Source organism: Bufo bufo, chromosome 6 (assembly GCF_905171765.1).
Source record: "Bufo bufo chromosome 6, aBufBuf1.1, whole genome shotgun sequence".
Lineage (NCBI taxonomy): Eukaryota > Metazoa > Chordata > Amphibia > Anura > Bufonidae > Bufo > Bufo bufo.
This window is the reverse complement of record NC_053394.1, coordinates 52043387-52060324: the sequence shown is the minus strand read 5'-3', so window position 1 is coordinate 52060324 and position 16938 is coordinate 52043387. Positions and strand designations below refer to the sequence as shown.

The 16938-nt window shown below is 43.1% G+C and overlaps 1 protein-coding gene across 1 annotated transcript in view; it reads left to right on the top strand.

Moving 5' to 3' along the window:
* HMX2 (H6 family homeobox 2) overlaps nt 1-16649 on the top strand; it is a 33048-nt gene extending 16399 nt beyond the window's left edge. The window contains exons 2-3 of the mRNA XM_040436947.1: nt 14716-14972; nt 16002-16649. Coding sequence (XP_040292881.1) covers nt 14716-14972; nt 16002-16531 — 787 coding nt within the window. The 3' untranslated portion in view covers nt 16532-16649. The remainder of the gene's footprint in view (nt 1-14715; nt 14973-16001) is intronic.
* Nucleotides 16650-16938: the final 289 nt, after the last annotated feature.

The window sequence follows — 16938 nt, the reverse complement described above, 5'->3', positions numbered from 1 at the left end:
GTATTTTGTGCTGCACTAAAGTACTGCTGGCCACGCTTACTTCTGTTGCCCGACTTCTGCCACTTTGGACCCACCTACAACGTTTTGCAGGGCCACTTAAAGTCCCCAGTCTGCTCATGGAGATTTGTTGGACAAACCCAGAGTCCGGCCGACCGTGTATGGAGGCCACACGTCTTTTTCTTGACAGCAGATGTCAGGGCATCCTTTGAAGGATTGTTTTCAGGTCTGGTAGCATCATTCCCTTTGCACACAACCGTGTTGGTATTTCGGTCGGCAAAGTACGGACACCTCCCGTGTGCAATCTGCATTTTTCACACTCCCATCACTAGAAATGACTATTGTAGGACACATTCTATAATTTGGGGAAAGGACATTTGGATGTGGACAGCAACAGGGATGACATCCCAAATGACCCCAAAATGCATTCGTAGACGGGAATCTTCTGGGCACCTAGCACCACTGTCGTCAGAATAGTGAGACAGGAAGGATCTGAACCAGTTCAGATTAGACTGTCTTCAAAAGTTGCATTTTCTATTATGGGTGTATACAGAGGTCTTGCCTCCATGTGTGATCCTGACGTTACCTATTTACACATATACAGCCTGCTCTGGTTATCTAGACAGACATCTAGGTGACTGTAGGAGTCCATGACGTGACAGGCAGCAGGCGGTATGCTAGTGTCAACCTACCGCACGCACACCAGTAATTATACTGCTGCCCTTGTCACAGCTGATTGATAACGCTGCATTGTCACAATTATGTTTAGTTAAAAACTGACCCTGAATACAGGCGTTATGAATAATTGAGCTACGTGTCGAAAATTAACTCTGGTTCAGAGATGAACTAATCGATTCTAACAAATTAGTCAGCGACGCTGCCGAAGATCAAATTCGACTTCAGGAGCATCTACTGCGCATGCGCCGCTACCCTTCCGGAGTACCCATGCGATTTCCTACATGCTGGTAGGGTGGCTGTGGCTACATATTGGTTAGTGGCGCCCGTCTCCATCAGTCGCAGTTGCATTTCCTAAATATATCCTGGCCAATTAATGCCCTCTGTGCATTCCACAAACTGACATACATGGCACAAACTTGACTAAGCCCCTTTTCCACTGCTCGGAACGTCTCTACTTTATTGGACTGTTCCCTGTTTTTTTTTTTTGTTTGTTTGTTTTTTGTTTTTGTTTTTTTCACTACTGTAGAGCAAAGTTGAAAATACAGCCTGGTCTTTTTTTTTTGCTGCCACATCCAAGGAGGTTCCAAGCGAGCCAAACCGGTATTATGAAAGTCACGTGACCACGCTGCAGACTAGTGATTGGTCAGAGATGACACAGCTACCACAGGTACCACATCCATAGTGGAGATCAAACTACCTGGTACCAAAACCGAGCAGAACCAAGTAGAGTAGCGTACAGCCGGTACTATGCAGTGAAAAAGGGGGCATATGGTTAAAGGGGTTGTGCCAAGTTATATAGATGACTAACTGATCGGTGGGGGTCTGACCACCAATCCTGAAAATGGGGGACCCGTTCCCCCGTCCTGATGGAGCAGCGGTTCAAGTACAGCACTCGGTTATTTCTGGTGGTCCCATAGAGAATGAATGGAGAAGCAGGGCTCATGCTCGACCAGTCACTCCATCAGGATGGGGGAATGGGACCTCCATCCTTGGGATCAGCGGGGGGGCCTAACGTTCAGATCGGCAGCGGGCTTGTATTCATACAGATGTTCTTCCGGTTTGCAGCGCGTTCATGTAGCGTCCTTGACACGATCAATATATTGCAGATGATCAGGCGACCAATAAAGAATCGGACTTCTTGATAAAATGGGGCCGTGATTAAGAACCTCAGGGTTCGAAACGCGTAGGCAAATTCATGTTGTACTTTATCTTACTGGAATAAAGCCTTTGGATTTTATCAAGACGTCCGAGAGCTGGATCGCTTTCTGTCCCAGAGGATCTGGCAGCACAATGCTAAACATGGCGTCATCCGCACGTCACTATCGATACGCGACCCCTCACTTCTTACTGTGCACGGCCAGATGGAAGCTTGCTATATTTTGTATCTAACAGCTTCATTTTAATGGGCTTCCTCATTGCTGGACCACTTGAGGGCCTGCGAGGCACGACTGTATTCTGCAATCTGTGAATGAATGTGGAAATGCACTTGGACTGATGAAGTACAGACCCCCAAATAGTTATTCAATGACTGGGTCTCCCAGGGTTAATGACCTGACATCATGATTAAAGCTGACCATTTGTAATGTGTCTGGACGGTGCTACCCAACCCTGAGAAGGTTAATGTGCTGAAAGAGGAGGTCTTTTTATGCTGCACCTGCCCCTCTTTACTGCCAGAGGAAGGGGGCCATGGGGCCTGGGGTGATGAACAATGGGGTAGACATACCCTGATACAGAGGAAGATGAGAGGTCTGACCATGGTGAGATAGAAAGAAGACACTGATTGGGATAGAAAAGAACCTCAAGTGGCATCAAGAACAATGCTTTTCTGGAGACATTTCGCTTCATTTCTTAAGTAACACTAGAAAGATAATGAGCCGGAGTGAAAGGGACCAAAACGCATTTATTTCAGATAAAGACCACCTAAAAAAAGGCCTAATCAGTCTATGGGTTTTTAAATTATAATCTACTTGAATTTCTATCATCTGAATAAATAATAATAACTAAGCCCTATGGTTATCATGAATTGCCACCTCCTCATTCCTCTCAGTAGAAGAAGGGACAGATAGAAGTAACAATTTACAAAGTTGCTTTAAAAAAATATACAGTATATTAATAATAATCGCTTTGTAGCAAATACAGAGGCTAGAAAAGTCTTCAGAACCTATAAAAATTATACTGGAGTGCTACTTTCACACTTGCGTTTTTTCTGGATCCGGCAGGGTTCAGCAAAAACGCTTCCGTTACTGATAATACAACCGTCTGCATCCGTTATGAACGGATCCGGTTGTATTATCTGTAACATAGCCAAGACGGATCCGTCATGAACTCCATTGAAAGTCAATGGGGGGATGGATCCGTTTTCTATTGTGTCAGATTGTGTCAGAGAAAATTGATCCGTCCCCATTGACTTGCATTGTGGGTCATGCCGGATCCGGTATGAGAACAGAACGGAATGCATTTTGGATCATTCCGTTCTGTTCAGTTACGTTTTGTCCCCATTGGCAATTAATGGGGACAAAACTGAACCGTTTTTTTTACAGTATTGATATCCGTTATAGGGAAATAGAATCGCTAGTGTGAAAGTAGCCTTACACGACAAAAAAATTACGGAATAAAGGGGTTGTCTGAGACTGGACACGTCATAGCGGAGGACGCTTGATAGACCGTTAGAGGTCAAGCGCATATAGGCGGCACATCACAATTCTGGTCTGGCGGGGACGGAAATTAAATTGGGACATCTTGACCAGGTCCATGGGACCTTTATCTTTATACACCATTTCCAGGTCCTGTAGAATTTTCGTTTCAGACAATCCTTTGGTAGAGACGGGTATTCTGTTTAGGACCCACATCTATTAGCTCAGCTACAAAAAGCTTCCCTTGTTCTGGAGGACTTGCCACATCCACCTGTTACACGAAAAGACCATGGATAGAGTAGGAACTGTGTAATACTTAATTTTCTCCTGTGGAGGCGCTGCAGGGGAGTCCAACACTTGCTGTGGGTTCCTCTAGTTTTAAGGCTGACCACTGGAGGTCTCAGCAGCATGGTACCAAGTAATCAGTCTATCGTCTAGGGCCACAAAGGAGACAATCACTGTAAACTGCCCAGAGACAGAAAGCGGTGGATCGGATAAATGGGGAGTCATATCATAGACCCGACCTTTTAAGATAAGGACAAGTCAAGTAGAGGAAATAATGTCTTTCCCGCTGTGGGTGATACTATAGTAAAGTATTGATTACTGATTATTATAGTTTTATAGTATAGTATAATAATGAATAGTTTAGTATAGAATAGTATAATATCGTATACAATAGTTTAGCATATAATAGTACAGTATATAGTAATGAATAGTATAAAACAGAATAGTATAGAATGGAATAATATATTATAGAACAGTGTAGTATAGAATAGTATAATATAGTAAAGAACAGTATAGAAAAGTTTAGAATAGAATAGTATGGATAATATAGTATAGAATAGTATTGTATAGAATAATATAGTATAGTATAATATAGCAAAGAACAGTACAGAATAGTATAGTATGGAAAAGGAAAATATAGTATAATATAGAATAAAATAGTATAGTGTAGTATAGTTTAGGACAGTATACTATACAATAAGATAATATAGTATAGCATAGAATAGAAAAATATAGTAAAGAATAGTATAGAAAAGCATAGAATAGGATAATATAGTAGAGTATAAAATAGAATAGTATAGTATAGAACAGTATAATATAGAATAATATAATAAAGTATAGAATAGTATAATATAGAATAATATAATAAAGTATAGAATTATATTGTATAGTATGATATAGTATAGTATAGAATAGTACAGTATAGAATAATATAGTATATAACAATATAGTAAAGAATAGTATAGTGAAGAATTGCATAATAAAGTATAGAATAGTATAGTATGGAATAGTACATTATAGAATAATATAGTAAAGTATACAATAGTCTAGTGTAGAATAGTATAATATAGTATAAAATAGTGCATTATAGAATAATATAGTATAGAACAATATAGTATAGTATAGAATAGTATAGTGTAGAATAATATAATATAGTATAGAATAGTACATTACAGAATAATATAGCATAGTATAGAATAATATAGAATAATATAGAATAATATAGAATAATATAGAATAGTATACTATATGTTTGCCATTGTTCTGAATATTTGCAGCAATCAGCTGACATGTAATCTTATTGTCTTTGCCCTGTACATAGTAGGTAACATTACTCAGAGACTGATCTTTACCATCTTTTATGCTCTAGTAACAGTGACACCTGCTGGAGGAAAGGTTCATAAAACACCTAAGACAACCTGACAATCATTACACTGTATTCCATATTTTCAGTGATCATTTACCTTTAACAGGCGCAAAGTAGGCAGCATTACATGATGTATGTCATGATCAAATTTCGGTTAGGTTTAGACCTCCATGGTTGTGTATCAGTCCTGGGTGGTACAGTGTATATTCATTATGCCATATGTGTGTACATACAGTAGGCGTCACATCAGATGAAAAAAATTCATGTTCCAAGGGATGGCGAGTGGGTGGCAATTTTGCCTGGGTACCATACGAGTCCCCCCCCTTCCCCCAGACTTACTGGCAAGGAACTGTAGATCCCATACAAAATACTATGTGAAATTGATATGGAATTCCACACAGCTCACGAGGTACTATGGAGAGTACTGATTGGTACCAATTTTTTAAGTAATTTGCATGATACCTGATTTTTATTAACCGCTACATGGAGAGACAGGAGGGGGGGGGGAGTATTTGGGAGTGTAGCGGTGAAGTATTGTGAATCAATTAGTCCATTAAGCAAGTCTATTGAGAAGTATTTAAAGATTCAGCATCTGGTCAAAGACCAGCAGCCACGTGACAGCCATTTAATAACATTACAAGCACTTTATTCAATAACGCACACGGAAAATACTGGTTCAGAGTTAATGAAAATATCATCAGCGACGCCCCGACATTTGTCTCTATCGATTTCTATACAGACCTGTAATTTCTTTTTTTCTTCATGTTGGAATAATTGCAGAATTTAAAGTATGGTGTCATTTTTCAAAGTGTAAGAAAACAAAATGTTCGAGTCAAGAACATAGGAGGTCATTTATCATGCGGAAATAGGCCTAAATCAGGCGTATTTCAGGCGCAGACTGCGGCGCAACACTTAGTCGCGCTGCAATCTGCGACTTCTCCCCTCTCACGCCAGGTCTTAAAAAATTGGGCGTGTCGTAGTTGGGGAAGGAGACGGGCCGGGTGCTTGGAGGCATAGAAAACGGTCTAAATTTAAGGGTTAATGCACACAAACGTATTTTCGTTCCGTTTTTGGTTTTTTTGCGTACTGTATGCGGAACCATTCATTCCAATGTGTCCAACAAAAACAGAAGTTACTCTGTGCGCATTCCGTTTCCGTGTGTCCGTTCCGCAAAAAAATAGAACATTTCCTATTATTGTCCGCATTACGGACAAGGACAGGACTGTTCTATTAGGGTCCAGCTGTTCCGTTCCGCAAAATACGGAATGCACATGAACGTGATTGGTATTTTTTACGGATCCGTTTGTTTGCGGACTGCAAAATACATATGGTCGTGTGCATGAGCCCTAACTTCGGTGGATCCACCACCAGCGATGGGGTTTATTAAGACCGGCGTCTAAAATGCCGGTCTTAATAATTGTGCCCCATAGACTATAGAAGGAGAGTTCAGGCCTGAGGACAAGGGCCTAATACTCCCAACCCCTCCATACACATGCACTTTGGGCTTGGCCGAGCATGCATGTGCAGCTTATCCCTCTGAAGAACAAAATGATCGCCATGTTGAAAGTCAATTGTCCAATCCTTCTCCCCACAACATCTGCCATAGGGATGGCCCCATACACAGAAAATAATCAACCGGTTAATGTATGGCCAGCTCCAGAAGTCAGATCTCAGGTGTTGATCACTCCCAACAGAAACTAATGGGAATAATGGCCCATGCACCTGGGAATATTAAGGAACGCGGTGCTCATACTGTTTGCCTATACAGAGGTGATGACGGGATTATAGTGCCTGTAGGGCCTCCAAGATACAGTCTCAGTGCAGGCACTTTTTGCCAAAGGCGTAACTACCAGGGTATCAGGCGTAGCAGCTGCAACAACTAAAGGGGCCTATTCACATAGCATTACTGCAATATCATTGTGTGACTATGCTGTGACATCACTTTGCACTATACCTGTGACATCACTGTGCATTAGGTCTATGCTGTGACACCACTTATCAGACATCACTATGTGCATTTCCCTGTTCGTTGACATCACTGTATTATTTATAGACTAAGACACCTGTTCTATGACATCACTGAGTAGATTGTGTACTATGACATCACTCTGCTAACTACAGTCAGGTCCATATATTTTTGGACAGAGACAACATTTTTCTAATCTTTGTTCTGTACATTACCACAATGGATTTTGAACAAAAGAATTCAGATGCAGGTGAAGTTCAGACTTTCAGCTTTAAAGAGGACCTTTCACCGATTCTTACCCTATGAACTAACTATACAGACACGTGGAGCGGCACCCGGGGATCTCTCTGCACTTACTATTATCCCCGGGCGCCGCTCCGTTCTCCTGCTATGCCCTCCGGTATCTCCGTTCCCTAAGTTATGGTAGGCGGAGTCTGCCCTAGCGCTGGCCAATCGCATTGCAGAGCTCACAGCCTGGGAGAAAATAACCTCCCAGGCTGTGAGCTCTGCGCTGCGATTGGCCAGCGCTAGGGCAGACTCCGCCTACCATAACTTAGGGACTGGTATCTCCGCCTACTATAACTTAGTGAGCGGAGATACCGGAGGGCATAACTGGAGAACGGAGCGGCGCCCGGGGATAATAGTAAGTGCAGTGAGATCCCCGGGCGCCGCTCTACATATCTGTATAGTTAGTTCATAGGGTAAGAATCGGTGAAAGGTCCTCTTTAATTCAGTCGGTTGAACAAAATGATTGCCTAAAGAATGTGAGGAACCAAAGCATTTTTTAAACTCAATCCCTTCATTTCAGGAGCTCAAAAGTAATCGGACAAATGAAATAATTGTAAATAAAATGATCATTTCTAATATTTGGTTAAAAACCCTTTGTTGGCAATGACTGCCTGAAGTCTTGAACTCATGGACATCACCAGACGCTGTGTTTCCTCCTTTTTAATGCTCAGCCTTTACTGCAGCGGTTTTCAGTTGCTGTTTGTGGCCTTTCTGTCTGAAGTTTAGTCTTTAACAAGTGAAATGCTCTATTGGGTTCAGATCAGGTGAGTGACTCGGCCATTCAAGAATATTCCACTTCTTTGCTTTAATAAACTCCTGGGTTGCTTTGGCTTTATGTATCTGTATGAAACACCGACCAATCAGTTTGGCTGCATTTGGCTGGACTTGAGCACACAGTACGTCTCTGAAAACCCCAGAATTCATCCGGCTGCTTCTGTCCTGTGTCACATCATCAATAAACACTAGGGCCCCGGGGCCACTGGCAGCCATGCATGCCCAAGCCATCACACTGCCTCCGCCGTGTTTTACAGAGGATGTGGTATGCTTTGGATCATGAGCTGTACCGTGCCTTTGCCATACTTTTTTCTTTCCATCATTCTGGTAGAGGTTGATCTGGGTTTCATCTGTCCAAAGAACGTTCTTCCAGAAGTGTGCTGGTTTTTTAAGATGTTTTTTTTTTTAAGCAAAGTCCAATCTAGCCTTCTTATTCTTGAGGCTTATGAGTGGCTCGCACCGTGCAGTGAACCCTCTGTATTTACTTTCATGCAGTCTTCTCTTTATGGTAGATTTGGATATTGATACGCCTATATCCTGGAGAGTGTTGCTCACTTGGTCGGCTGTTGTGAAGGGGTTTCTCTTCACCATGGTAATTATTCTGCGATCATCCACCACTGTTGTCTTCCGTGGGCGTCCAGGTCTTTTTGCATTGTTGAGGTCACCAGTGCTTTCTTTCTTTCTCAGGATGTACCAAACTGTAGATTTTCCCACTCCTAATAGTGTAGCAATTTCTCGGATGGGTTTTTTCTGTTTTCGCAGATGAAGGATGGCTTGTTTCACCTGCATGGAGAGCTCCTTTGACCGCAAAATCTTCAAAATGCAAGCACCACACCTCAAATCAACTCCAGGCCTTTTATGTGCTTAATTGAGAATGAAATAATGAAGGAATTGCCCACATCTGCCCATGAAACAGCCTTTGAGTCAATTGTCCAATTACTTTTTGTCCCTTTAAAAACAGGGGGCCACATATAAGGGAGCTGAAACTCCTAAACCCTTCCTCTAATTTTAATGTGGATACCCTCAAATGAAAGCTGAAAGTCTGCAATTTATGTCCATGTCCATCATATAACTATAACTTGAATATGTTTTAGTAAACAGATAATAAAAACCAAATTTGTGTCAGTGTCCAAATATATATGGACCTAATGTTACATACTGAGACATCACTATGTGCATTTCCCTATTCTATGACATCACTGTATTATTTATAGACCGAGACACCTGTTCTATGACATCACTGAGTAGATTGTCTGTGTACTATGTAATTACCATACTAACTATATACTAAGACATCACTATGTGCATTTCCATGTTCTATGACATCACTAAGTGCATTGTTCATATACTGAGACATCACAATGTGCATTATCCCTATACATTGCTTTGTGCATTATGTCTATACTATGACGTTGCTTGGTAGATTGTCTATGTACTGTGAGATCACCGTATTAACTATATACTGAGACATCACTATGTGCATTTCCCTGTTCCTATACATTGCTTTGTGCTTTACAGAAGAGGAGGATGGCACAGTCTGGAGATAAGAATAGTCATAAGCTTTTAATTTACTCACTATTGAAGATGGGGCCCCATTCCAGGTTTTTGTGTGGGACCCTATGGTTATTTGTTAGGCCATTGGGTTTTGTTGGGTGCATGAGATCTTAAAGAAACCTTAGAGTACAGACATTTTAAAACTACTGCTCACAGGACAACACGTTCAGGTCACCGAATTTGTATCATTCAGATTTACCCCAACTGGAAGAGCATTCATCAGGATAGGACCAAACTAAGGAGTAGGACACGCAGAGCCAAAAAGGAGCACGCCCATTGTCCTGCAGTACAGTGCAATCACAGCATGACCACCATTATTGGACATGGGCACCAGTAGAGCCTACACATACTGGGAGCATTGGAACATGTGTCGGTTATAATGCACCGAATGTATGTGTACAAACAAAGAAGGCAAGCAAGACGCTTTGCAAAGTTTGGCTTGAGTGCCAATCCTGACACCAGTGGACAATTTGAGCTAATATTGCTTGTAGAGTAAGGGTACAGCCACAGAGTCACATTTTTTTATGCAGTTTTTGAAGCCAAAGTCAGTAGCGGATCATAACAGAAGAGAAAGTGTAAGGGACGGATACGACTCCTCCTCTTTCTTGACTTCACTCCTGGTTTTGGCTTCCAAAACCGCATGCAAAAACCTGACTGAGTGGCCGTACCCTAAGAGTTGCAGAGATTGCAGTTGCCTTGAGGCTTCTGGTGCCCATCACCCTGACACATTCAGGGGCGACTAGCCATAGATCCCATAGATCATGGCTTCTGGCCGCGTACATAACAATCTGATGCTCTCAGCATTAATTTATGCTAGGAGCATCAGGTAGTTTTGGACCTGGCCATCAGCCGCAGGTGCCCTCCTGAATTCTACTGTATCTATGTCCTCAGTATGGTCATAGGGCAGTATTTTATGCTTCACTGTGGTATTTGGTTCTGCAGGGGCGGTACTTTGTGCTGCACTACAGTATTGCTGGCCCCACCTACTTCTCTAGTCCCTGCCTTCTTGTGGCTTGTTGTGGCACTGCCTACTTGTGTTGCCCCACCATCTGTCAATTTGGACTAGACTACAACATGGGGCCACATTTATTTTTATTTTTTTCCGGCACCACTTTAAATTCCCAGTCCGATCCTGGACACATTTCAGAATATCAGTGCCATGAGTACCTTGGCAGGGGTGCAGCACTATTCATTGCTTAGGGAGTTGTGTGCCCAGGGATAGCTTTTGCTCATAGATTGTCAGCTCTTGCGAGCAGGGTCCTCATTCCTCTTGTTTTGTTGCTATTTAGGACTGTTTGTACATGAACCCTTGAACTGTAAAGCGCTGCGGAACATGTTGGCGCTATAGAAATAAAGATTATTATTATTATTACTATTATTGTACCCGGGTTCATAGAGTTAGAACTAGTCTTTCCATACTGCCCTAGCCCTGTATCGAAATACCCTGGCCATGGCATAGTGGTTATGAGCGTGGCCCCTCGCACCCCTCGACAGCCCCTATATAAAGATTGCACAATTGGAATAGACAAGCCCTGACCGCTATGTATGCAATGCGTAGCCATACACGTACATCTTTGTAATATGGACATATGTGGTGTATTGGCTTCGTGGGCATGATAGGAGCCCCATAGTCCCATAGAGTGAGAGCTTTTATATAAAAAGCCAGCATTTTTCAGCCTAAAAATAGTTTTAACGCTGCAACCACATAAGGGCACCGTGGGAGGATCAATAAACCATTTCCACCAAATGCAACCTTAATTTATGAGTCTTTTCTCCTATTCCCAGTAAACATGACAGGTAATGCAATGAGCTGGGGGGGGGGGGGGGGGAAGGAGCGCCTGCTGGCTTGGGTGATCATGTAATAGTGCTGGTGTATGAAATGATGTTGGCTCAGGTTCCAGGCGCCAGACACTTGTCTCTCATCTCTCCCAGCAGCCATGGACACTGGGTGTGAATGGGAGGAATCAGGGATATCGAAGATATTCCAAAGTTATGCACATGCCAATGACTGATATTTAAGACAGGCGATGCCCTTCCTCGTAACCAGATACCAATAAGCGTCATGTATGCATATCTTGCAGAATTTGGGGTTTAAGATGGGTTTTTAAATGATTTTGTGGCTATGGTTCCATTACTCCCCACCCCTCCCTCCCAATTAGAACTTGGATCCTATACTATAATGGCCAAATGACATAGAGACATGGATGAGAAGCGCAGATCGCTGGAGGGATAAAGTAAGAAGAGAACGTCTCCTGGGCTTGAAGGAATGAAGATTTAGCATCATTTTACAGAGCAGCATGCTCACAATAAATTCATATATTAATACAATTATTCTACATTTTGGGGCAATCAAGGAGGTACATGGGACAGAGGTTTGCTCCCTAAAGCTTGCAATTTAAAAGGTTTATCCCAGGAAAACTATGTATCACCTACCCAAAGAATAGGTGACAAATGTCAGATTGGGGGGGGGGGGGGGGGCACCACCAATGAGGCGAGGTGAGCAGCACCAGGTAGGGGCAAGAGGGGGGCAGCAGAAGGGGGATTAGGTTTCTGCAGTATAGTATTGGGTAGCACAGTATGTGGCGCTGTGTTACCCTGTATGTTCTGTATTACCCTGTATGTCATGTTTTCCAAGTATGTCTTTAACAGTAGGGCTGGAGGGAAGGGGTTAGGTTAAGAAATTGGCATTGGAGGTTGTGGCTAGGTGCACCCCTGGGGGGGGTCTGACTTCAGGGACTCACCACCCGAATAAGAGGTCCCCAGGTCTCCTCTCTGAATGGAGCGGTAGTGCACATGCTGGTCTCCCGCTCCATTCATTTCTATGGGACTGACAGAGCGCTGACTACATCATCCCCATAGAAGTGAATGGAGTGCTGGACCAACATATGCACTCAGGAGACTCGGGGACCCCTCGTTCTCGGGAAACGTGGTGGGTTTCAGCTGTTGGACCCCAGCGATCTGATATTTATCATGGGATAACCCGTAAAAGAGTTGTCTTTTGAAGTCATTTTTGGGGCCAAAGACAGGAGGGGTGCATATACGTAAGGGCTCATGCATGGGCCCCGTCTGTGTGGCCTGCACTGAAGAATGCAGAACCATTCAACTTGAAAGGGTCCGCGATTGTCCGTACAGCAAAAAAAACAGAGCATGTTCTATTTTTTTGAGATGCGATGGCACGGACTAAAATCCCACGGAATCGCTCCGTAGTGCTTCTGTGGCCTTCCGCTCCGTATCTTCTGGATTGCTGCTCCAGTTGGCTACTCAACTATATATCTCATACAATCAGCAGGAGAAATCTATTTTCCCATTGTCTTCTTTTGGGAAATGAGATGCTGCATTTCCTAACCGCATCACGACCACGCCGCGTGGTCATACCCTTGAAGGTATTATCTGAATAGCTTGCTCCACTCCTCCCAAAAAAAAATCTAAAAAAATATATATATATAAATCAAATAGAAGAAAACTATTTAAAAAATGTCATTAATCACACCCATACTGCTGTCATTTTTCTACATTTCTTCATTTAACTAAATTAACAGAGCATAGGTCATCAGTGTTTAAATCTGGAGAACTAGAAGTACCAGCAAGCCCACTGAGCATGCACTACCATGTACTTAAATGTAGAAAAAACATGAAAAGTACAAGGCACATCATGCTCCGAAAGCTTGCTGGTACTTTTTGTTCTCCAGGAACTGCAACGCTTTAAGATTTGTTTAACCTGAAATATGGATACTAAGATTTAATATGAATATATGATAATATTCCACGTTGTACAGGAGCTTTTAGATGTACTCTCATCATCATCACTATCATCCTCATCGGACTCCTGTATGAGGAATTGATATATCATCACAATGAGACATAGGGCTAAACAGCAGCAAAGCCCTGGGGGTTGTTTATTTCCACTTCTTCTTTTTCTTATATTTTTTATAGCAGTTAGGGCTCATGCACACGACCGTTTGTATTTTACGGATGATGTCCGTGTGCATTCCGTATTTTGCGGAACGGAACAGCCGGCCCCTAATAGAACAGTCCTATCCTTGTCCATAATGCGGACAATAAGAGGACATGTTCTTTTTTTTTTTTTTTGGGTGGAACGGACATGCGAAAATATGGAAACAGAATGCAAACGGAGTAACTTCCGTTTTTTTTTTTTGCCATTCATTTCAATGGGTCTGCAAAAAAAAAAACAACGGAAGTTACTCCGTGTGCATTCCGTTTCCATTTAAAAACGGAACGTACACAAAAAGAAACCACGTTCGTGGGCATGAGCCCTAAGGCCCCATGCACATGACCGTATGTATTTTGCAGTCCGCAAAAAACGGATATGCAAACAATACGGATGATGTCCGCGTGCATTCCATATTTTGCGGAACGGAACAGCTGGCCCCTAATACAACAGTACTATCCTTGTCTATAATGCGGACAATAATAGGACATGTCCTATTTTTTTGCGGAACGGAAATACGGATATACGGAAACGGAATGCACACGGAGTAACTTCCATTTTTTTTTGCGGACCCGTTGAAATGAATGGTTCCGCATACGGTCCGCAAAAAAAAACCTGAAAGAAAATACGTTTGTGGGCATGAGCCCTAAATCATTGATTCACCTTCAAGTTTTAACCCTTTAATTGTCACTACCTAATGTTTTCACCCTCAGGTCTTCTATGTAGATAGGGTATGCTTAGGAGCAAAGTATGCATGAGAACTGGAGGAACCTGTATATTTTTTGGGGGGAACCCTACATAGCAAACAGTTATGTCCCTATTGGGCAAAGCCAATGAAGTCATGCATGGTGCCCCCCTGGGCTGGGAGTGCCCCCTGCCATTGAACTCTATGCTGAAAGCTCTGAGGCACTCCTGCCCCCCTCCACCGCCCATACCTCATGTCTTCACACAGGTGCATGGGATTTAACAATGGAATTTCAATTTTTCCGGGGCTGTCTGCAGCTGGTGATTGGTGCTGGAGACCTGGGAATGTCATGCAAATGTAGCCCCGCCAGCAGGCTGGAGAGCAGTGGGGACTGGAGCTGTGGGTGGGGAGGGATGCAGTCTGTGTGTGCAAACTGGAAGCAAAGACACCCCCCATTATTAAAAAAAAACTACAGCACCCCCTCCTCTCTCTTTCCAACTCCATCATCATCATCCTCTTCCTTCTTACCTATGTCCTCAGGATGAGCAGCAAAGAAGAGGCCACTAAGTGCCCCCCGACCACACTCTCCAGCTTCACCATCCAGTCCATCCTGCAGGGCACCACCACCTCTGCCAGGAGGGAGCCCATCATCCCCTGCAGGGAGCCCAGCCCCAGCGCCTCCTCAGAGGAAGAAGAGGAGGAAGAAGAAGAGGAGGGATGGAGGGATCAGCGCTGCTTCTGCTCCGGAGCAGACAGGGAAGAAGCCCCCCGCACCTGCAGCGCCCATAGGTGTCTCAGTGAGTATCTCTGGATTGGGGGGGGGGGGGACACTAACCTCTGGGCACTCTGGACCTCCTGCCATCTGTTCACCTACCTGTCACCTACACTGCCTCTGGTGGGTCTTATGTGAGAGGAAAGTGTCGCTGGCAGCATCTGGAGGTGATAAAGGCGCACAGTGAGCGGGGACCCTGCACAGGAAGGAGGACCACATACTGGAGCACAGTGCGGGGCAAGAGCGGCTGCTGTGAGCCAAATCATCTCCTGCGACATCCCGGGGGGCTGCTCACATCATAGACTAGAACATCGCCGTAAGAATTATCTATCATCCATCCAATATCTATCTATCTAATAATTATCTATCTATAGTTCTATTTATTTATTTATTTATTTAGATCTCTCTATTTAATAACTCTCTCATGTCTACAGATCTATCTTCTTTTCTTCTTCTTCTAATTTTCACCTGTGATCTGTCCCCCTATCTAATCATTCACACTCATTGTTTATATTATATCAACACATTCACATACATTGGATATAATTATATTTGCTGTAAGGAGAAGATTATTTAACAATGAAGTTTATGCATATAAAAGTTAATGAACCTGTGTATATATGTAATGAAATATATTACCTATCAAATATATGACTCATATCTATCCATGTATCTATGTAATTTCTATCAATTTATCTTAGTCTATTGTACTATATCTAAAATATCTATCTACAGTATTATCTATATATCTACCTACTCTATGTATCTATCTACCTACAGTATTATCTATCTAATCTCTCTCTCTCTCTCTCTCTCTCTCTATATATATCTTCCTAATCTATCTAATATCCATACATATCTACCTAATCTATCTATCTATCTATCTCCTATCTATATTCTACAGTCATGTATATTGTCTTCTGCTTCAGTCGCTGGCCCCCACGTTAACCCTTTGGAGGCCGGCTCCCCCCAGGCAGGCCCTTGCCCCCAGCTCTGCCTGGACAGTATGTGCTGATGGAGGAGCAGTCAGTGACTTGTTGGTGATTTCTTGCAGATAATACAAAAGGACCCCAGAGTTCAGAAGCCAGGACCCAGCTGCCCTCTCCCTCCCAGCAGGACTACCCTGGGGACAAGGACAGACATTTAACCCCCAGCAGCACAGCAGGAGACAGGCAGAGGGAGGCTCATGCAGAGAGGCAGGCCAGTGCCAAGAAGAAGACCAGGACAGTGTTCTCCAGGAGCCAGGTCTACCAGCTGGAGTCCACCTTTGACATGAAGAGGTATCTCAGCAGCTCAGAGAGGGCTTGTTTAGCCTCCAGCCTCCAACTCACAGAGACCCAGGTCAAAACCTGGTTCCAGAACCGCAGGAACAAGTGGAAGAGGCAATTATCTGCTGAACTGGAGGCTGCCAACATAGCCCATGCCTCTGCCCAGACTCTGGTGGGCATGCCCTTAGTATTTAGAGACAATTCTGTTCTGAGGGTGCCAGTGCCCAGGTCTATTGCCTTCCCAGCCCCCTTGTACTATTCAGGCAGCAACATGTCTTTACCTCTGTACAACCTGTACAACAAGCTGGAGTACTGACTGCTGCCCCCTGTGCCAGCCCAGCCATGGAGGTGCCATCATACACCGTGTGTATGCCACTCATCTCCAGATTGTTATGTATCTATGTATTATTTACAGAATTGTATGATATCTTATTTTTATTACAAACCTCCCCTCCCCTCTCCAGGTGTCTGTATGAGCAAAGTGTTATATGCCAGTGCAGCTTGTACAGACATACAGGGGCACCAGGACTACTACCCCCATCGTATATCAGAAAGTATTATTCTGTACAGAAGATTGCTTTTTATAATAAACATCTGAGTTGCTATTATGGGTGTTTTTTGCTGAATTTATTAGGCAAAAGTGGAGACTTGATTTATTCTTTTTCATTCCATGTTTTATTTTTTCTTCTCGTTTTATATTACAGTCATTTAACTATATGATAT